Here is a 20,805-nt window from a genome sequence, read left to right on the forward strand (position 1 = left end):
GTTAAAAAAATCTAATGTGTTTATATTTACTTTTCACCGTAAAAATCTAGATTAGTGCATAAATTACCCTACACTTAATTATCCACGTGACAGTCACGTGTCTTTACAAAATGGTAGACAGTCTGCGTAAACATTCAAAGTGAAAGTAGAATAAATAGGTCGAGAATACATGTAAATAATAAGGGATTTATACAAGTAAAATCTGATTTAATAATTGCATTTATGTCCAAATATCACAACTAATGCTTGTCAACATGTCTGCATGCAAGTTTTTTTTCCAAATAAGTTTTTTTTTGAATTATGGTGGTTTCGTCGAACTACCGGTTATGAAGAGGTGCGAAAGTGGTTTCGTCGATCTTATTTTATATAGTTATTAAAGGCAAAGTAGGCATGGTTCATGTATATAAAGTGTTTTTATCATCAATATGTTTGTTGTTATCAAATTATCACATAAAATTTCATTAATGAATATAATACATTGTAGAGGTATGTCTATATATAATATCTATTTTGATAATGATTTGTTCGTTATTTGATTAATTAGTTTTGAGAAAAAAATATTTAAAAAAAATTAAATTGGAGCCTTATTCGACCCTGGGACAAGAACGAAGATGACGACATGACTACATGTGTACTTCCCAACTACTGAAATTATGTAGCCACATTTCAGGAATAGGATCCAACAACTTCAACGACAAGATTTATGAGAACGATTCTTATAAGTTTTATATCGAGTGATGAATAAAGAATAAAAACAGATTGTTGTTGTTTATTACGTAAAAAAAAACATAGTAGATTCTCTTTAATACAATGCATCTTGTCTTAAATTACACGAAAATGCGTGATAAACAACAGATTAAGAACCACGATAATTGACGTGCCAATTAAACAATTAATAGATATTTTTTGCAATAAAATTAAGTTCGCCGAAACCACAACCTGTTTTATTATATAAGATTAGTTCGCCGAACGGGTAGTTCGACGAAACAACTCTCACCCTTTTTTTTTTTAATGCGTTTATTTAAGGTCACCGCCGGAAAGCCCAAATGGGCGACCATTCATTCAAGTCGGGCCATCCTAGAGCGTCCCGCCAAGATTTTTTTGTCGATTTTTTTCCAGCTTTTATTGGTAAATTTCTTATCGCCCAGTCATTTGTACTTTTGGTAGGATTGCAATAGTTCAATATTTCATCTTGAGTTACTTGTATGTGTTTTACGTACTGTTTCATTTGCAAGTTATTGACAGTTACTGAGTTCACTGGAATTACATTTACTTACCACTTACAAGCTGGTGGAGGAAAACTCCATGAATTATTTCATGCACCAACGGCACCTGAGAAGAGAACCACCTAGCTGGATACCTTTCTCGCATAAAAAACATAGTCCTTGCAGGATTCCAACCCCTAATCTTGAGGGGCAACTGGTTTGAAGTCAAAGACCTTAACAAGCACTTGACAATTGTCCACCCCCTCCCCCTCTTTGCAGGATATGTTTTATTTAGTTTAATACGTATTTCTAAAACAAGTTTTTGCAATATATTAATCACTTTCAAATCTGCTTCCTGGAACCAATCAGTACTGCTGTCATATGAAGAAACATGGTCGTGGCCCAAGTAGGACTCAAACCTATGATCCCTGGGTTGAGAGGCAGACACCTTCCCCTTACGTTTTATTACTAAGTTAATTGGCTGACAAAAGATACTCCTGTCCAACAGACAAGAAGTATTAATCAAATCTGGATGAAAACACAGAATAATATTCAACCGCCTCCGTGGTTGAGGGGTTAGAGTCGATGACTTCTAATCCAGTTACCTCTCTGGCGTGGGTTCGATCTCCGGAAGATGCTTTGGTAGTTTAGCGTGGAGGAAGTACTGGTGTAACTCTCCAGGAACGATGGTTAGGAAACTACCCGCCTATATGACTGAAATACTGTTGGTAGAAGGCGTAAAATGAAACAAACAAACATTCCTTTTATTAAACCATTCAAAGATTTATTTAAAATGCTAAACACTGAGGTTTGGTCTTAGTTTTAGGCATGAATTTAAAAACTGGACATAATGAAGTTGAAGAATACATTTGTATCTTAATATACAAGAGGTTAAACAATAACATTAATATTGGCCTTGGCTCAGGGGCCTATATACAGGTGAGCGAGCCAAGGCCAATTTTAATCGAGGGGCTTTTATTTGAACAAACTTGGCAGACACCCATAAGAAGATGTTACATGATAAATATCTTAGCTCTAGCTCTTTGGGGTTTTTATAAGAAGATTTTTTAAGTTTTTACTACATGTATATACATATAGGGAAAAACAATGACCCCCTCTCCCTGGAAGGGGCCAATTTTGACCCAGGGCTTTTATTTGAACAAACTTGGTAGACACTCACTAGAAGATATTTCATGCTGAGTATCTAAACTCTAGCTCTTTAGGTTTTTTATAAGAAGATTTTTTAAGGTTTTTACTATACACATATCAGGAAAATTAATGACACTTGGGGCGGGGCCGTTGACCCCATGGCTTTTATTTGACCAAACTTGGTAGTTACCCACTAGAAGAGGTTTTGTGCTTAATATCTAAGCTCTAGCTATTTGGGTTTTTTAAAAGAAGATTTGTTTAAGTTTTAACTATATATAAATAAGGAAAATCAAAGACCCCCCCCCCCCCCTCCCGGGGGGCGGGCCAATTTTGACCCCAGGTCATTTATTTGAACAAACTTAGTAGACACTGACTAGATGATGTTTCATGCCATATATTTAAGCTCTAGCTCTTTCGGTTTTCTAAAAGAAGATATTTTAAGTTTTTTGTTTCAGTTGGCATGACAAGTTCTGCTTGGAATAAAATTCTTTGAACAATATTTAAAGTTGACTACCAAAGGAAAATTCCTTTGGATGAAATTGGCTTAGCAGTTTATGAGGAGATGTTGTTTAAAGTAAAAGTTTACAGCCAGACACCAGACGAAAAGCGATCACAAAAGCTCACCATGACACTTTGTGACAGGTGAGCTAAAAAACAAGAGCTATAAGAGAAGACAGCAATGCTCAACTAATTTAATACTGGACACAGTAAAGGAAGACAAATATTAAAATTATGATTTAAATATATTTCTGTATCAGTATCAAGAAAGCATTCAATGTTCAACATTTTTGCACCACGTAATATGCAAGTGACAACATCAATTAAAGTTAAACAGACATTTCTATGCTCTAATGGAAAAGACAACAATTAGAAATCTGAAGTCAATCTTTTTAGTAACAAAAATAAGACCAAAAAGTATACATATAAAGTTTTTAAAGCAAAATTATAAGTTCAAAGAGGAAATAACTTTTGAAATAAAGATGCTAGAGTTATGAACCTTGTCATTCATGATGTGAGTAATAAAAAGAACAATTATCTTAGGTCTAGAGTAGATACCATTTATAATAACAAAGATAATTTATATACAAGACGGCCAAGATGGCCCTGAAATCGCTCACCTGAGTATAAAAACTCTCCATGACAAGGGACAAGTAATATTGTGAACTATAAACAAAAGCAGATATAAAATCTAAATATAAACTGATATCACAAAGTTCAAATTTGTATCTGAAATAGTGCATGTGTAAAAACATAACTGGTTGCTATTGCCAAAGGAAAACAACAGTTCCAAAAGATGTGTACTTATAAGTAAAATCAATGACCACCTGGGACGGGCCAATTTTGATCCCATAGCTTTTATTTGAACAAACTTGGTAAACATTCACCAGATGTTTCATGCAAAATATCTAAGCGTAAGCCTATTTAGGTTTTTTTGAAAGAAGGTTTTTTAAGCTTTTACTTTAAACATATAAGGAAAATCAATGAGCACACATGGCGGGGCCAATTTTGACCCCAGGGTTTTTATTTGAACAAACTTGGTAGACTCTAACTAAAAATTGTTTCATGCCATATATCTGAGCTCTAGCTCCTTTGGTTTTTTATAAAAGATATTTTAAGTTTTTCTTTCAGTTGCCATGGCAACCAGAGTTCTGCATTGAATTAAATTCTTTGAATTAAAGGTGACCACCAAAGGAACATTCCTGTGAAGTATGGATGAAATTGGCTTAGCAATTTATGAGATGTCGTTTAAAGTAAAAGTTGATGGACCCATGCCGGACGAAAAGGGATCACTAAAGCTCACCATGTCCCTTTGTGACAGGTGAGCTAACAAAATAAAATCCATATTTAAAAACAATTTTTATCCAAAACTTTCATCTGAAATCTGGATGTGGGTGCCAACGCTGTGGTGATGGCAGCTCTCCATATACTTTGCACAGTCAAGCTAACAATTGGCATTTCGGAACCAAAATATAGATTTCCGACTTCAAAGTATATTGATGAATATGAGCAACAATGTAATATATTTTGCTGTTGTATCATTGATTGAATAGTGTCTGTATATCTGACTTTTCACTTCTTATTTATACTAGAAAATGTGTCCATAGGACACGGATGCCCCCACACGCCACAGTTCTGTCAATCTTATGACTCTCGGTCAAATATTTTTTGGACTACATGTGCCACAAGTTGAAAACTAAAAATCAACAAAGGGCCAATAATTCTGTTAAATTTGGTCGCAGCAAAAATTCCTTCCTTTACTACCATCTACACATTAAGGTTGTTAATCCCTGGAAGTTAAAGCAAAATCTGCCATCCGGTTTAAGAGGAGTTGCGTTCACAAAATTTCTACATAGTATATAGTGAAAAAATCAACAAAGGGCCATAATTCTGTTAAATTTGGTCGCAGCAAAAATTCCTTCCTTAATTACTACCATCTACACATAAAGGTTGTTTATCCCTGGAAGTTTAAGCAAAATCTGCCATCCGGTTTAAGAGGAGTTGCGTTCACAAAATTTCTACATAGTATATAGTGAAAAAATCAACAAAGGGCCATAATTCTGTTAAATTTGGTCGCAGCAAAAATTCCTTTCTTTACGACCATCTACACATTAAGGTTGTTCATCCCTGTAAGTTTAAGCAAAATCTGCCATCCGATTTAAGAGGAGTTGCATTCACAAGATTTCGGGACGTACAGACGGATGGACAGGCGGACGAACTGACAGACAAGTGCAACGCTATATGCTCCCACATTGTGGGGGCATAATGAGAAATAAACAATAACAATATTAGATATTAAACATTTTATATAGTTAACATATCTTTAACTGCATTTATAAGTCATGTAAACAGCATAACAAATTATGAAAATTTCAAATTTATACAAATGAAAACATGTTCATGTATTTCATATAACTTTGACAATAATCAGACAAGCCACACACAAACACGAACATTTAGTAATTTAATTTAATTGCAAACGTTTCGGCTATATGCCTTCATCAGTGCAAAACATAATCAATAATCATAATCATAATCATTTTTTTTTTTTTTTTTTTTTTTTTTTTTTTTTTTTTTATATAACTTTGACCATACATTGATGTACAATAATAGAGGCAAACATAACAAGGAATATCAATATATTAGCCGCGCCATGAAAAAACCAACGTAATGCGTTTGCGACCAGCATGGATGCAGACCAGTCTGATCAGACTCCATGCTGTTCACTATCAGTTTCTCTACTTGTAATAGAGTTGGCAAGCGAACAGCATGGATCCTGACCAGACTGCGCAGACGTGCAGGTTGGTCTGGATCCTTGCTGGTCGCAAACCCACTTGTCGTCACGCGGCTCATGTATGCCCTCTCCAATGTACCTGTAATGGGTAGTAAGAATAAGTAATCTGTATGAAAGTCTCAGAGAAATTGATGATTTAATGATAGGTGTTAAACAGTCACAATCATTTCTGGCACAATATAATAAAATGAGCATATTGTCATATTCACCTCGTTTTTTTTCCCTTTTGTCAATACATAACTGTATCTCTGTTGTTTGCTTTTACCATGCTAAACTAAAAACTGATGAAGATAATAAAACACAAGAGGGCCATGATGGCCCTAATATTGCTCACCTGAATAAAAACACCCTTAATGACAAGGAAAAAGTAAACTATAAGCAAAAGCAGTTAATCTTTTACCATAAAGTTCATATTTCTATTTAAAGTAGTGCATATGTAAAACATTACATGCTTTATCTATGGGAAAACAATACTAAAGTAGTCACTTGTTGCTATACAAAATCAGTGGTTTGCTTGGAAGTCACTGAATGCTATGCAATTCAATGGTATATTCACACATTGCTAAGAAAGGTAAATGTTTGCTATGGAAGTCAGTGGTTGCTATGTAAGTCACTGGTTTCTATGGAAACTTACAGTTTGCTATGAAAAGTCAATGGCTGCTATGAAATCACTGGTTGCTATAAAAGTCAATGGTTCTTATGGAAAGCAAACTGTTGCTATGGAAAGTCAATGGTTCTTATGGAAAGTCAATGGTTGCTATTGAAATTCAGTAGTTGCTATTAGAGTCACTAATTACTGTTTGAAGTCACTGTTTGCTATGGAAGTCACTGGTTGCTATGGGAAATCACTGGATGTTATGGAAAGTCATTGGCTGCTAAAGAAGTCTTTGGTTGCAATTGAAAGTCAAAAGTTGCTATGTGAGTCACTGGTTGCTATGGAAAGTCACTGGTTACTATGGAAGCCAATGGTTGCTCTGATAGCCAGTGGTTGTTTTGGGAAATAACTGGTCACATGGAAGTCAATGGTTACAATGGAAAGTCACAGGTTGCTAAGGAAAGTCATTGGTTGCCTTGGAAGTTAGTGGTTGCTATGGAAGTCAGTGGTTGCTATGAAATGTCAATGGTTGCTATTGAAGTAATGTTTGCTTCGGTAAGTCAATGGTTATTATGTGAGTCACTTGTTGTTATGGAAGTCTATGGTTGCTTTAGAAAGTCACTGGTTGCTATGGAAATCAATGGTTGCTATGGAAAGTCACTGATTGCTATGTAAAGTCACTGGTTGCCATGGGAAGGCACTGGTTGCTATGGAAGTTATTTGTTGCTATGGAAAGTCACTGGTTGCTATTGAAATGCATGGTTGATATGAAAAGTAAATGTGCACTTAGGGAGTCAATGGCTTCTATGGAAAGTCACTGCTTGCTATGAGAAGTCACATATAAGGAAAATCTATATTCCCCTGGAGTGGGGCCAATTTTGACTCCAGGGCTATAATTTGAATAATTTTGTTGAGGTTCACCTGACTATTTTTCTGACAATGCTAAATATCTGAGCTCTAGCTCTTTGCGTTTTTTAAAAGAAGATTTTTCTTAGGTGCTGTATAGAATTAAATTTCTTGAATTAAATTTTCAAAAGGTGACCACCCAAGGAACATTCCTGTGAAGTTTGGCTAAAATTGGCCTAGTGATTTATGGGGAGCTGTTGTTAAAGTAAAAGTTTACAGACAGTCAGACGATGGATGGACTGACACCGGACAAATTGCAATCACAAAAGCTAACTTGTCACTTTGTGGCAGGTCAGCTAAAAAAGTGAATATAGGTGATAAAAGTTTTCACAGGATCACTTTAACCTTGACAAGAACCTAATCAATGATAGTGATCATCCTATGTAGTAAGAAGTATATTGGTCAGTTGGTTCTCTTGTTATTAAGTGAAAACGATTCACTGAGACCTTGACCTTCACACATTGGTGCATGAAAACATTAAGTGTCTGTTACTCAACAATGGTTAAAATCCTATGAAGTTTGAAAAAAGTTCTTATGTCCTTAAGTGGAAATGGTTTACACATTCAAGGTCACTGTAACCTTGACTTTTATCCATCTGCACCCAAACAAAGAGGCATTCTACTAAATGATGGTGATTATTCTATGAAGGTTTATGACTTTTGGACAAATGGTCCCCTAGTTTTTGAGCAGAAACAATTTTCACATTCAAGGCCACTGACCTTGACCTTCATGCATTAGTGCCCACAAACAACAGAGTTGTTCTTCTCAATGAGAATGACCATCCTGTAAAGTTTGAGTAATCATCTAATGAAGTTTAAGAGTTATTGAGCAGAAACAATTTTCACAGGCCGCTGTGACCTTGACCTTAAGGCATCAATTCAATTCAGTTATTAAGTGAAAATGGTTTTCACAGTCACTGTGACATTGACCTTCAAGCATGGGCATCGAAAATTAATAGGAGTCTTCTATTCAATAAGGGTAATCATCTGATGAAGCTGTAGTGTAGGTCAAATAGTTCTGTAGTTATTGAGCAGAAAAGTATTTTCACTTTCAAGGTCTCAATAACATTGATCTTCACACATCAGCATCTGACTGACCATTATTTGCAAAACAATATGGCACGCCTCGATAATTTGATAAATAAAAATAGTAATATTGTAAGATAATCTTGATTTTCTCAAAATTTACTTTATACAGAGATACATATTTATTATAAGCAGTTTCTGAAATTTCATACATCAGTATTTATCTTATATCTAGATATACAGGTTTAACACTTAATCCAAGCTTAAATTTAGCAATTGCAAAATGCAAATGAAAAAAGAAAAATGTGAGTAGCTCTTCTTTTAATTCGCAAACTTTTGCAAATGAAGCAGACAGTTAATGAACATAACTTGGTAAGATTTTGTAAAAAGACATGAATTATTAACAAAAATATCATCACCAAAGGCAAAAATTGTGCCTTGTTTATTCCACTTATTCTTCTTTCAAAATAATTAATTTCGCTGAAAACATTATTTCCTAAGCTATCCAGTGACTAGGTATCTTTCCATATAGGTTTCATTTACTATTGTTAGCCAATCAGAGTGTTGCTTTTACAGGTAGGAGAAGCTATTAACCCTTTCGCTGCCAGAGGGTTATTGTTTTACTGATCACCTATTTGCCAGAGGGTTTTCTAAGAAATTACTATATTATTAATAAATATAATTATTATTATTTGTTATTAGTATTATAATAATTATATGTTTCCAAATCTGTAAGTATAAAAATAATTATTGTCGATGGTATAATTTTCTTTATATTTATTTTTATTATTATTAATTTATTCTTATTATTATCATTATTATTATAGAAACGGCATATGGACATATGGCAAATACGCCGAAAATAACAGGGCCGTCCCTATGGCAGTGAAAGGATTAAGGATCTTTACATAACATCAGAATGGTCTTAGACAAGTTATAAATGACAATTTTGAGGCACTTTTTCAACTTTACTCTTTAGTTAGAAATAAAGTGATGGTCTTTTTTGTGCTAATTGATGTCCGAAACTACACAGTCCTGCCAGTTTGTACTGCTATTATTGTCTACTATTGGTGATTTTTTGTTATAATTTCAAATGGATAGGTGTACTTTATTAGATAGCATACATGTACATGGCTTATATTTAACTATTTGCATATACGTTTTTTACATTAAGCAATTACAAAATAAACAGATATATGGATAAGCATCATGTAGTATATGGATATAAATACAATGTTGAAAAAATGCAAGTTCTGATTGGTTTCAATGGGTTAAACTTTATTGTACTCGCAAAAATTTGCAAGTGAATAAAATGTTTAAGTCTAGACTTGTTAATCTGCTGTATTTTTGTAATGGATCTGTCTAGTCTTAAATGTGGAACAGTCCATTGAATGAATTTCAGCATGCACAAAAACTGAGCTACTAACAGTATATAGCCTCATCAAACTTCATACATGCTGACCTGGCAAAGGCTTATCACTTTCAGTTTCAGTTGGCTAAATGTTAATTGTCATATCTTTGATAATTGGAGAAAGTTAATTCCCTCAAAAATGCTTTTTTCTGTTTGCTATTAATTAGAAAACAAAAGATTTCTCAAGACAAATTATATCCAATACTGTATGTCAGGTAAAACATGATTATGTAAATGTTTTATTATAACAGGAAAAAATTCTCAATCAATGCATGATTGTAAATGCATTAGGTAAACATTTTCCATTTGGAAAGTTTGCCAACAACGAGGACATTCCCAGCCTGGAATATTTGACAGCTTTTGTTCATCTTGATCTCCTAGTGACAAATTATTTTGAAATTTTTTATGTGGTCTGTTTTCTGGGTGTATGTTTAAACCACAGTTTCTTGAGTTATACGGAGAGGTGTTTGAGTGACTGGAGCCGTATCGTGCATTCTCTCTCGACCGATTACTGCCACCTGATCTGTTCCTTTCAGAAGACACTGTTCTTTGTGATGTAAATCTTAAACTTGGGAAATCTTCCAGCGAGCGGGTTTTCTCTAGAGCATTCTTTTCTTGGCGAAGTTCTTCATACTAATAAAAAAAAAGCAAGTAAATCAAGAGAAGAAAACACAAAAAAAATATTTAAAAGCATATTTATTCACGATCATTTCTTTATTCCAACAAAACTGCCTTAAAGATATGCAGAGTTGTGTAAACTAACAAATAATCAAAGTCAATAAATAATGAATTTATTACACTTCTTTTTGCTTTACTTTAATTTTGTTTGTTTGTTTGTTTGTGTCATTTTACGCCCTTTTCCAACAGTATTTCAGTCATATAGGCGGGTAGTTTCCTAACAATCGTTCCTGGAGAGTTACACCAGTACTTGACTACCTTCCTCCGCGCTAAACCACCAAAGCATCTCCCGGGGATCGAACCCACGCCAGAGAGGTAACTGGATTAGAAGTCATCGACTCTAACCACTCGACCACGGAGGCCGTCTCTTTACTTTAATTTTAACTGACATGATTATTATGTATATGCCTCTTAAAACATTTCTAGGATTTACAATAGTTAAATAAAATTTCTAGTAAATCAAAATAAGTACAGATCACAGAGATAACAACAATGATTTTATAAAGTAAAAAATTGAATAAAGTGGACAAACTAGAACTGCCACTGTCATGGCGTGAATACCCCCGCATTCCACTTTGTCAGAATCACATTTTTGAAATCAAGGCCCTGTGACCTTGACCCAGTGACCTCAAAATCAATAGGGGTCATCTACTCACCATGACTAACCTCCATGCCAAATATGAAGACTGTGGGTCAAAGGAATCTTAAGTTATTGGGCGGAAAAGGAAAAACTTAAGGACAGCCGGACGGACAAGCTGATTCCAGTATACCCTCTTATAACTTCGTTGTGCGGGGGTATTAATATGAAAATTGCACATCCATGCTTCTTCAATATTGTCAGTGAACCAAAAAACAGCATACATTTAAAGGAATATTTAGGTAAAATAATGACAACTAGAAATGTGTCATCATGCCACGGATGCCCCCGCATGCAGCCAAAATTTCAGCTGTTATAATATTTAGTTTCAAATTTGTTTGCACAAATTATTTTTTTCATTTTAAGTTCAAAGCCCTTAAAACTTTTCAATGTTAACACAAACCATTTTCATACAATGTTCAAGGCACTGAAATTATTTAGTTTAAACCTTTTGAAAATAGCATATTTCATATTTGTAGCTAAAATAATGGCTACATACATTTCAGTGCTGAAACTGAAAGTTCAAAATTTTTCCAACATTCAAGAAAGATAAGTTTGTCCAAAATCATTGAACCACGACCAAATTCAAACTTAAACTGCTTATTCCTAAGATGTATCTATATTATTTTCAAAGTGAAAGGGACATAACTCTGCCAAAAAATCATCGAACCATGACCAAATTCAAACTTGACCTGCCCATTCCTTTGACATATCCATATGTCAAATTTGAGTTGTTGGGTAGATAATGAACAGAAACTGTAAATTTCATATTATTTTCAAAGTGAAAGGGGCATTACTCTGCCAAAAATCATTGAACCATGACCAAATTCCAACTTGGCCTGGGCATTCCAAAAACATATCCATATGTCAAATTTGAGTTGAATGTGTTGTACCGTTGGGGAGATAATAAACAGAAACTGAAAATTTCATATTATTTTCAAAGTGAAAGGGGCATAACTCTGCCAAAAATCATTGAACCATAACCAACTTTGAACTTGACCTGTATTTTCTCATGACATATCCATATGTCAAATTTGAGTTGAATGTGTGCAACCGTTACTAAGATAATGAACGGAAACTGATGATGACGGAATGACAGAATGACGGAATGACAGAAGGACGGAATGACGGAAGGAAGGAATGACGGAAGGAAGGAACAGGGTAACACTATATGCCCCGGCCATTACATGGCGGGGGCATAATAAAAATACTAAAATGATCTCATGTACTCAAATCACGCTAAAATGATGTTTCTTAAAGTTCCAGCTTGAATTTCTGTTTAAATTCTATTTTTTGGGGTTTGAAACGTAAATATATCTATATATGTTGAACATGTGTACACAGTATCTTGAATTTTTTTGAGAGTGTACGCAGTATCATAAGGTCTATTTCCTGTAAATAGTACGTTTTAAGACATTTTTTGTTCAAAGGAAAAATAACAAAGATTTAAAATATATTAATGAAACAGGTTCTACAATAAAATAACTTCCAGCTGTGTGAAACTTTCAGTTTAATCGACAATTTCTCAATTTTCGTAACATTACAACACCGGGTGTATGCAATATGCAGAATCAAAATTGCATTTAACGCGAAATATTGACAAAAAAAGGAAGACTTGTGTCAAGGCATTTGGAATATCAAAACTAGAAGTAAGGACATCTTCTTTGCAAAAGAAATTAAATTCAAATCGTTTAAAATACCAGTTGAAAAAGTGTTTGCGGTATCAGAATTTTGAGGATGCGCGCACATGGTATGACCCCCTTGCAAACACCATTGATATCATGCTACCAAAATAACTTTTCTCTGAGTACTTTGTGCTTAGGTTAGCCAAAAAATGAATGGTTTATCAAACAAACAAAATATTCATTGAAATAATATATGAGCTGCGTCACGACAAAACCAACATAATGCGTTTGCGACCAGCATGGATCCAGACCAGCCTGCACGTCCGCGCAGTCTGATCAGGATCCATGCTGTTCGCTATCAGTTTCTCTATTTGTAATAGAGTTAGTAAGCGGCTCAATTACATAACACAATTCACCTGTTGTCTAAGTGAGCCAAGCTGAGCTGACATCTTCCTTGTATCATCTGCTTTTATTCTAAGTCTTTCATCAGCATTCCTAAACCTAGCTTTTTCTTCTTGCAGACAGGTACTTAAAATCTTAACCTTAAAAGATCATGGACAAAGTGAATAATTTTAATCAACAAAATTAGTTTAAGCACATTTACTTTAGTTTGTTGGTGATAAAATATTGAAGCTTACTTCAACCATCTATTTATGAGTCTGTTCCTATATTTAACCAGTTCAGGTGCCATATAAGGATTTACACCCACTCTCCCTGAGCTAAGAGATAGACACCTTAACTACTAAATCATCTCTCCCCTGGTAGTAAGGTCTATGTACATACTAGAAATTATCTATCCAATTATTAACAACTGTTTCATTGAGAGAATTTTTTTCTAAAAATCTTACATTTTCTACTAATGCTTCATAGGCTTCATTTTTCTGAATAAGCTCTCTATTCATGTCAGCTTTGTCTTTTTTCAACATGTTTTCCAACTCCTCCTTTTCATCTCTGATCAGCTGGAAAATAATTTTGGTATATCCATTAACAATGGACATTATACTGCTGACATTTTATTATGGATTGCTTTAAATTCTGACCTGTTCATCTTTTAGTGGAACAGTTTATGTAACAATTGGTCTACCAACAGTATATATGTAGTTTGATCTAACTAAATAAAGAGCAGACTGCCTGTCTCTGTATACAGTGTAACTTCCGAAATCTGGAACTTCTGAAATCCGGAAACTTCTGAAATCCGAACATTTTTCAGGGTCCTGAAATTTCACCTTCTGTTTTCTATATAATTAAAACCTAGGAATTATGGAACTTCTAAATTCCGAACGATTTTCAGGTAAAATTTGGGTTATATCAACTGAAATCTACTTCCAAAATCCGGAAATGATAAGGTGTGAAGGAATATCTTAAACAATTGATGTTAAGTGTTTCTTTTTGTTCGATTAATTCCGAACCTCTGAATTCCGGTAACTTCAAAATTCAGAACTTTTTGGCTAGTCCCATAGGTGTTCACTTTTCAGAAGTTACACTGTATATGCACTGTATTAGCTCTATATAGGTGGCATAGAAAAGTCACAGTTGATAAAATTAAATGGTTAAGTTTTTTTATTGCTCTGAGATTTACTTTAACTAAAATTTGTCATTAGGTTTTCCCCAAAAGTATGTACATGTATTTGTCTCGTGTTGATTTTCTATGCATTTACCTAGTGTTTTTGTACTTTGGAGAGAAGCTGGAAGGATAAAATTTGGCATGTTTGGTAAGAGATATCAAAAATTGGTATATTAATCTATTTACAAATTAATTTATGATTATTATAATATTATTATTTATCAATATGGAACATGGCAATGGACGTTGTAAAATGTGTTTGCCAATAAAATTTTGAATCTTGAAAATCTTGTTATTTACATGATAATTAACAAGAAATGTTTGTAAAACATGTATACCATCCACCCCCAAACACTAGCCAATTAGTCAAGTGGCGAGATCATTCTGACCAAGTTCAAGTTATTGGTTACATGGTCAATGTGACCTTGACATTTGACCCTGTGACCTCAAAATCAATGACCTAAACACCAATGAAGTTTGAGGGCAAATGGCCCATGGATTGTTAAATTATTGGTGGGAAACCATTTTGACAAACAAAGTGAATGTTACCTTGACCTTGGCCCCTGCTCCCATAATCAATAGGGTGCTTGACTGGCAAAGACCAATGCACCTATATATTTTGTGGTTGTTAAGTTATTGGTCGGAAACGAGTGTAGGACAAAAGCCCCCCGGACGAAAGCCTCCTCCCCCACCCCCGCCCCCCCCCCCCCCCCCCCCCCCCCCCCCCCCCCCCCCCCCCCCCCCGTCTAAAAATGACAAGGTGGACAAAAGCCCCCCCATGAATTTTCCACATAGGACAAAAGCCCCCCCCCCCATAAAAAAGTAAAGGTAAGACAAAAGCCCCCCCATGGTCCATCACATTTACATTTAGTGTAAATGAATTGATATCTGCCTTTTTTCAATTAATTTGGTTATTTTGTGTGCCATGTCACAATGTATCAGACTCAACTTAATGTGAACATTTTCTGAAACTGAACTGTAGCAGAGACTGTGAGAATAATTTATCAATAAAGTGTGCTTTATTTCATCCATGTGCTCTTCATCTTCATGTTTGTAATATTTTTAAGCATGTATGTATTAAAGTTGTGTTTTTTATGTGTTTAATAATATGTATGGACATCAAATGTAGGTGACAAATTGCTAAGGATTAAAGTGATTAAACATTACTACTCTTCTGACGCTTCTTGTGTATATGAAAAGCTATTCAGTATCGCGTGCATGCATTATTTCCTCTGTTATCATACTTTGTTATCACTTCAATATATACATTATTAATACACATTTAAACAAATTCTTTTCATTTTTATTAATTCATTTACACTATAATATTATGTAAATGTGATGTGTGATGGACCATGGGGGGGGGGGGGGGGGGGGGCTTTTGTCCTACCTTTACTTTTTTATGGGGGGGGGGGGGGCTTTTGTCCTATGTGGAAAATTTATGAGGGGGCTTTTGTCCACCTTGTCATTTTTAGATGGGGGGGATTTCGTCCGGGGGGGCTTTTGTTTTACAGACAAGGTGAATGTGACCTTGACCTTTAATCACTTGACCTTTAAATCATAAGGGGTCCCCTACTGGCCAACACCAATGCACCTGCAAAGTTTGAAGAGCCCATGGGTTGTCAAGATATTTTGTTATAAAAGGTCAATGTGACCTTGAACTAGTGACCCCAAAAAGTTACAGGTCGTGACAAATCTCAATACAAAGTAAGATGTTCTTAGGTTGAGCATAGGTTGAACAGATAACCCTACTTCTTTGAAGGGGGCATAATAACTGAGTTATAAACAGACTGGAATAAACAATCCCAATACTGACGACTGTATAATATGTAATATGATTAGAAAAAACACTTTTATTTCCAAGAACTCAAAAAACTTACTTGATTTATCTTGGTAAGTTCTTCAACTTCTTCTCTTAATCTTTGAATTTCTGCTTCAGTGGACCCCTGGTAACATAGATGCCAGCTATTATCACAATCATTTATCAATTAATTCATATAATGTAAAGTGATTATGGAATGACAACAGCCTAAGACATTAACTAAAACAAGATATGTTTGTAAAACATGTATGCCCCCTATCGGCAGCCAATTAGTCATGTGATCAGGTTATTATGCATGACTTCTGACCCAGTGAACAAACAATTAATAAGGGTTATCTAGTATCTACTGGTCATGACTAGTCACAAGGTAATAATTATTGTGACCCCATAGGTTGTGTGCAGCAATTTAAGTTATTACAAATCTTACCAAATAATATATGCATAAATTTTATGAATCATGTAGGCCTCATTAATGACAGCCAAGTTGTTATATTACATAAGACCTTCAAATGTGTATACCAAAAGCATTTTTAGTTTAATATAAAAATATCAACCAAGGCAACTTGAGTTGTTGAGTTATTGGTCAGAAACGGTCATTAAGTACAAGGTCCATATGACATTGACCCCTTGACCCCAAAATCAATAGGGGTCATCTACTGGTTATGACCAATCATCATACAAAGTTTGAAGTTCCTAGGCCTAAGGGTTTTTTAGTTATTGATCAGAAACCGTTTCTACTTACAAGGTCAATGTGACCTTGACCTTTGACCCCTTGATCCCAAAATCAATAGGGGTCATCTGCTGGTCATGACCAATCACCATACCAAGTTTGAAGTTCCTAGGCCTAAGCGTTCTTTAGTTATTGATCAGAAACCGTTTTTACTTACAAGGTCAATGTGACCTTGACCTTTGGCACCTTGACCCAAAACTCAATAGGGGTCATCTGCTGGTCACGACCAATCATCATACAAAGTTTGAAGTTCCTAAGCCTAAGCGTTTTTAGTTAATTGATCGGAAACCGTTTTTACCCAAGAGGTCAATGTGACCTTGACCTTTGACCCCTTGACCCCAAAATCAATAGGGGTCATCTGCTGGTCATGACCAATCACCATACCAAGTTTAAAGTTCCTAGGCCTAAGGGTTCTTAAGTTATTGATCGGAAACCGTTTTTACCTAAAAGGTCAATGTGACCTTGACCTTTGACCCCAAAATCAATAGGGGTCAACTACTGATCATGACCAATCACCATACCAAGTTTGAAGTTCCTAGGCCTAAGGGTTCTTTAGTTATTGATCGGAAACCGTTTTTACCTTAAAGGTCAATGTGACCTTGACCTTTGACCCCTTGACCCCAAAATCAATAGGGGTCATCTACTGATCATGACCAATCACCATACCAAGTTTGAAGTTCCTAGGCCTAAGGGTTCTTTAGTTATTGATCGGAAACGTTTTTACCCAAGAAGTCAATGTGACCTTGACCTTTGACCCCTTGACCCCAAAATCAATAGGGGTCATCTACTGATCATGACCAATCACCATACCAAGTTTGAAGTTCCTAGGCCTAAGGGTTCTTTAGTTATTGATCGGAAACAGTTTTTGCTTACAAGGTCAATATGACCTTTGACCCCTTGACCCCAAAATCAATAGGGGTCATCTACTGGTCATGACCAATCACCATACCAAGTTTGAAGTTCCTAGGCCTAAGGGTTCTTTAGTTATCACTCGGAAACCATTTGGTCTACGGACCGACGGACGGGACGGACCGACAAGTGCAAAGCAATATACCCCCTCTTCTTCGAAGTGGGGGCATAATAAGAAGATCATCTAAAGTATCTCTGTCCATGAGTGCAATTATTACAAGAGAAACTGTGGAAAACTGCATCAGAATTGCAGAACCACAGACAAAAGTGGAACAAATAGCCCAAACAAGTAGTTGTAAATGGTTAAAGAGATAAAATAATGCCATGAAAAATCAATAAATTGAACAACCAAAATATTTCATACAACATTACATAATAAATATGTGTCTTAGGAAATTTCATCAAATTACAAGTAGATTGTACATTTAATGCAGAGATATATTTCATTTGGGAACTCTTCTACTTCACCACTTTAACAATAATTGTTTCTAATTACAGCTTTTCTAGCTTAAAAAAAATTGGTTGTACTCAAAACTACTCACTTAACAGTTGTATTTTATTCAGAAGTGCTTTTTCTTTGGGCTTTGGTTGTAAGTTCACTAACACAATCTAGTTCATATGGCCACTTTCTAGTTACAGGCATTATAGGCACCTGAGTAGAATCAAAGTCACTCTGTAAGCTAGCTGGATAGCATTCCTCATTTGAAAAAAAATGCAAAAGACCCTTTCAGGCTGTGAGGAAAAAGTGGTTCAGAAGTGCTTTAAAGCTAATGTTACTTACTTGGGAACTTGGATCACTATCAGTCTTAGATTGCTCTGCTGAGTCACTCTCTGAGCTCAAAACTCAAACTTTCATCTTTCACATGCAGCTTCTTTAGTTGATCTATTTCTCCCTCTTTTCTTTGAAGATGTCGCTTAAAAGTAATGCCACAACATAATTTCTATTGTCAAAATATCATTCTTGTACAGGGTAAGAAAAGAATATCATAGGAAAAGAAATATAAAAGCCAATTCTTAAAGGGACTCAACTGAGGTTTAAAAGCCTAAAAAAATAACATTAGAATTTCTTACATAAATGAACTGGGGGGGCTTAAAACAGAAATATGTGCAAAGATAGTTAAGAAATATACTTTAAAATAAATCGTAGTTTTATGCTTTTCTTAGCCTAATTTGAGTGAAAAGCGTTAAAAAATTTTTTTTTACAATTTGAATAATTATTATGGAAAAACGAAGTGCGCGAATGATCTGAAAGTTTGCACAAAGATTTGTGGTCTACACCTACATCAAATGGTACATAATTTATCTGGAAAAAAATATTTTCTGTCCCATCATGTCAAAAAACCTTAAAATATTTTACTCAAGGATTAGCAAAGTATATCTTTAAATCAGCAGATCCATGTCCACCTTTAAGTTTCTGCAACTTTTCATCTTCTCTTAAAGGACATAATTTCTCATAATTGGTCACTCTAAGTGAAAATCTTAAAATATAAGTAATGCTTAAACAAATTGCTTGATTTTTCTCTGTACAGTTTTAAAGTCACACACACACAAAATGGTCATATGGCCATTATCCAGCTTTATTTTAACAGACAGCTGACCACAGATGTCCCTCTGTGCATTATTTCACAAAACAGGAAATATTTAGTAAAGTCTGAATACCTTAAATCAAGTGGATAGCAGCAAAGAATCTAAAGCCTCTAGCAGTATTTGAACCCATAAAGAATCAAGGGGCAAATGAGTTTAAGTGACTGTAACCATTCTGCCATAGACGCATCAAAAAGCATGAGGAAAGAATTGAGCCCCGTCATGACAAAACCAACATAGTGCGTTTGCAACCAGCATGGATCCAAACCAGCCTGCGTATCCGCGCAGTCTGATCAGCATGGATCCTGATCAGACTGCCCGGAAGAGCAAGCTGGTCTGGATCCATGCAGGTCGCAAACCCATTATGTTGGTTTTGTCGTGACACGGCTCAATTACCTGTAATTTCTGATTGGAAAAACGGAGCTGTTGTATTTCATTTCTCATTTTATCCATTTCTTTTTCATTTGTTGCAGTATCACTCTGTGTTTTCTAACATTTGAAAAAAGTATAATGTATTAAAATATACAAAAATATAAAAGATCTCATTAACTAAATGATGTATTTTTTTATTATCAAATTGGTCTTTATGTATTAATCAAATGAATTTTATTTATGTTAATAAAATGATTCTTTAAAGTTATTTGAAGAGAATGAAAAGTCTGAAAACTAATGGTTGTTCAGTATATAATAAACTAAGTTATCATTATTTAATATATCTCTTCTTAAACTTTTTTACCAAAATATCATCCAGGGTAAATATTAAAATTGTATTATGAAATGCAATCTTACATTTTATTTAAAACTTTCCATTTAAAAGGCTAATTTAAAATTTATTGTTTACCTGTTTCATTTGTAGAATTATGCAGTATACTCTTGTTTTCATCAACTCATTAATAACATTGTTGAAATACTGTGCTGAAAACCCAGGAGGCTCCTGAAAAACTGTCTCTTAAACTGAGGAATTCACTTTGAATCTCTATCCGAGGAGGACAATTTTCCCGAGGAAAGAGAGCGGGAATCCTCGATACTTCCCCGCTAGCTCCATCTGCACTTACATGCACTGAACTACCTTGACTTCTATTGTCTGAAGACCATTTGTCAGTTCTCTTGTTTCGTATCAGGAAATAAAAATATTTCTGGTGACGATACCTTTCTCGTATCTTGTAGTTTGTCATTAACTTTCTGGAGCAGATTTTGATCTTAATACCGGCTCCTTGCTGGGCTTGTAGGTGTAACTCTCATCTCATCTAGTCTTATCTTTTGTTCTAAATGAGCACAGTGGTCTTTAAGATCTTTATTTTCTTTTTGTGTTAAGCGCATATTTTGTAAAAGCAGCTCAAGGACTTTATCCACATTGCCATTTTGCTGCAGATTTTCAGTATTCTGCCATGGTGTTAAATGTCTGATAACAGTTCCTTGGGGTAAGAATGAAGGATCTGACTGCCCAGGAGTCTGCTGGTTATTTATTTGCTGGGTCCTGAACTCTGTCTGTGACATTTGTGTAAATTCTGACAACGCTTTATGATGTAAATCAGAAGGTTTAAACATTGTGCTTAATTTTGTTCTTCATAAACCATTTAAATCCTCCTCCAATGGCTTTATCTGTGAGAAACAAGATAAAACAAAGTGTATTGATAGTTAAGATTATAATCATTTTAAAGTAAGAAAGTAAA

General features: G+C 34.9%; 1 protein-coding gene across 1 annotated transcript; it reads right to left on the reverse strand.

Annotated features, from left to right (window-relative positions):
• Positions 1 to 9,499: 9,499 nt before the first annotated feature.
• Positions 9,500 to 19,623, reverse strand: LOC132731787 (uncharacterized). The gene is made up of 6 exons (XM_060718044.1): positions 19,529 to 19,623; positions 18,330 to 18,462; positions 15,968 to 16,033; positions 13,372 to 13,482; positions 12,940 to 13,065; positions 9,500 to 10,216 (listed from the first exon to the last, which is right to left on the reverse strand). Exons 4-6 carry the CDS (start codon positions 13,447 to 13,449, stop codon positions 9,845 to 9,847), a joined length of 576 nt encoding a protein of 191 aa, XP_060574027.1. The 5' UTR covers positions 13,450 to 13,482; positions 15,968 to 16,033; positions 18,330 to 18,462; positions 19,529 to 19,623; the 3' UTR covers positions 9,500 to 9,844.
• Between the last annotated feature and the right edge of the window lie 1,182 nt (positions 19,624 to 20,805).

This window comes from Ruditapes philippinarum, unplaced genomic scaffold (assembly GCF_026571515.1).
Source record: "Ruditapes philippinarum isolate M1 unplaced genomic scaffold, ASM2657151v2 ctg63_1_1_1_1, whole genome shotgun sequence".
NCBI lineage: Eukaryota > Metazoa > Mollusca > Bivalvia > Venerida > Veneridae > Ruditapes > Ruditapes philippinarum.

Bases quoted from the DNA above. Each gene is read 5' to 3' on its own strand.
- LOC132731787 (XM_060718044.1), bottom strand. From the start codon at position 13,449: ATGTTGAAAAAAGACAAAGCTGACATGAATAGAGAGCTTATTCAGAAA. The intron at 13,066-13,371 runs GTAAGATTTTTA...TGATCTTTTAAG, and splicing joins ATGAAGCATTAGTAGAAAAT to GTTAAGATTTTAAGTACCTG. The intron at 10,217-12,939 runs GTGAATTGTGTT...TTTTTTTATTAG, and splicing joins TTGGCTCACTTAGACAACAG to TATGAAGAACTTCGCCAAGA.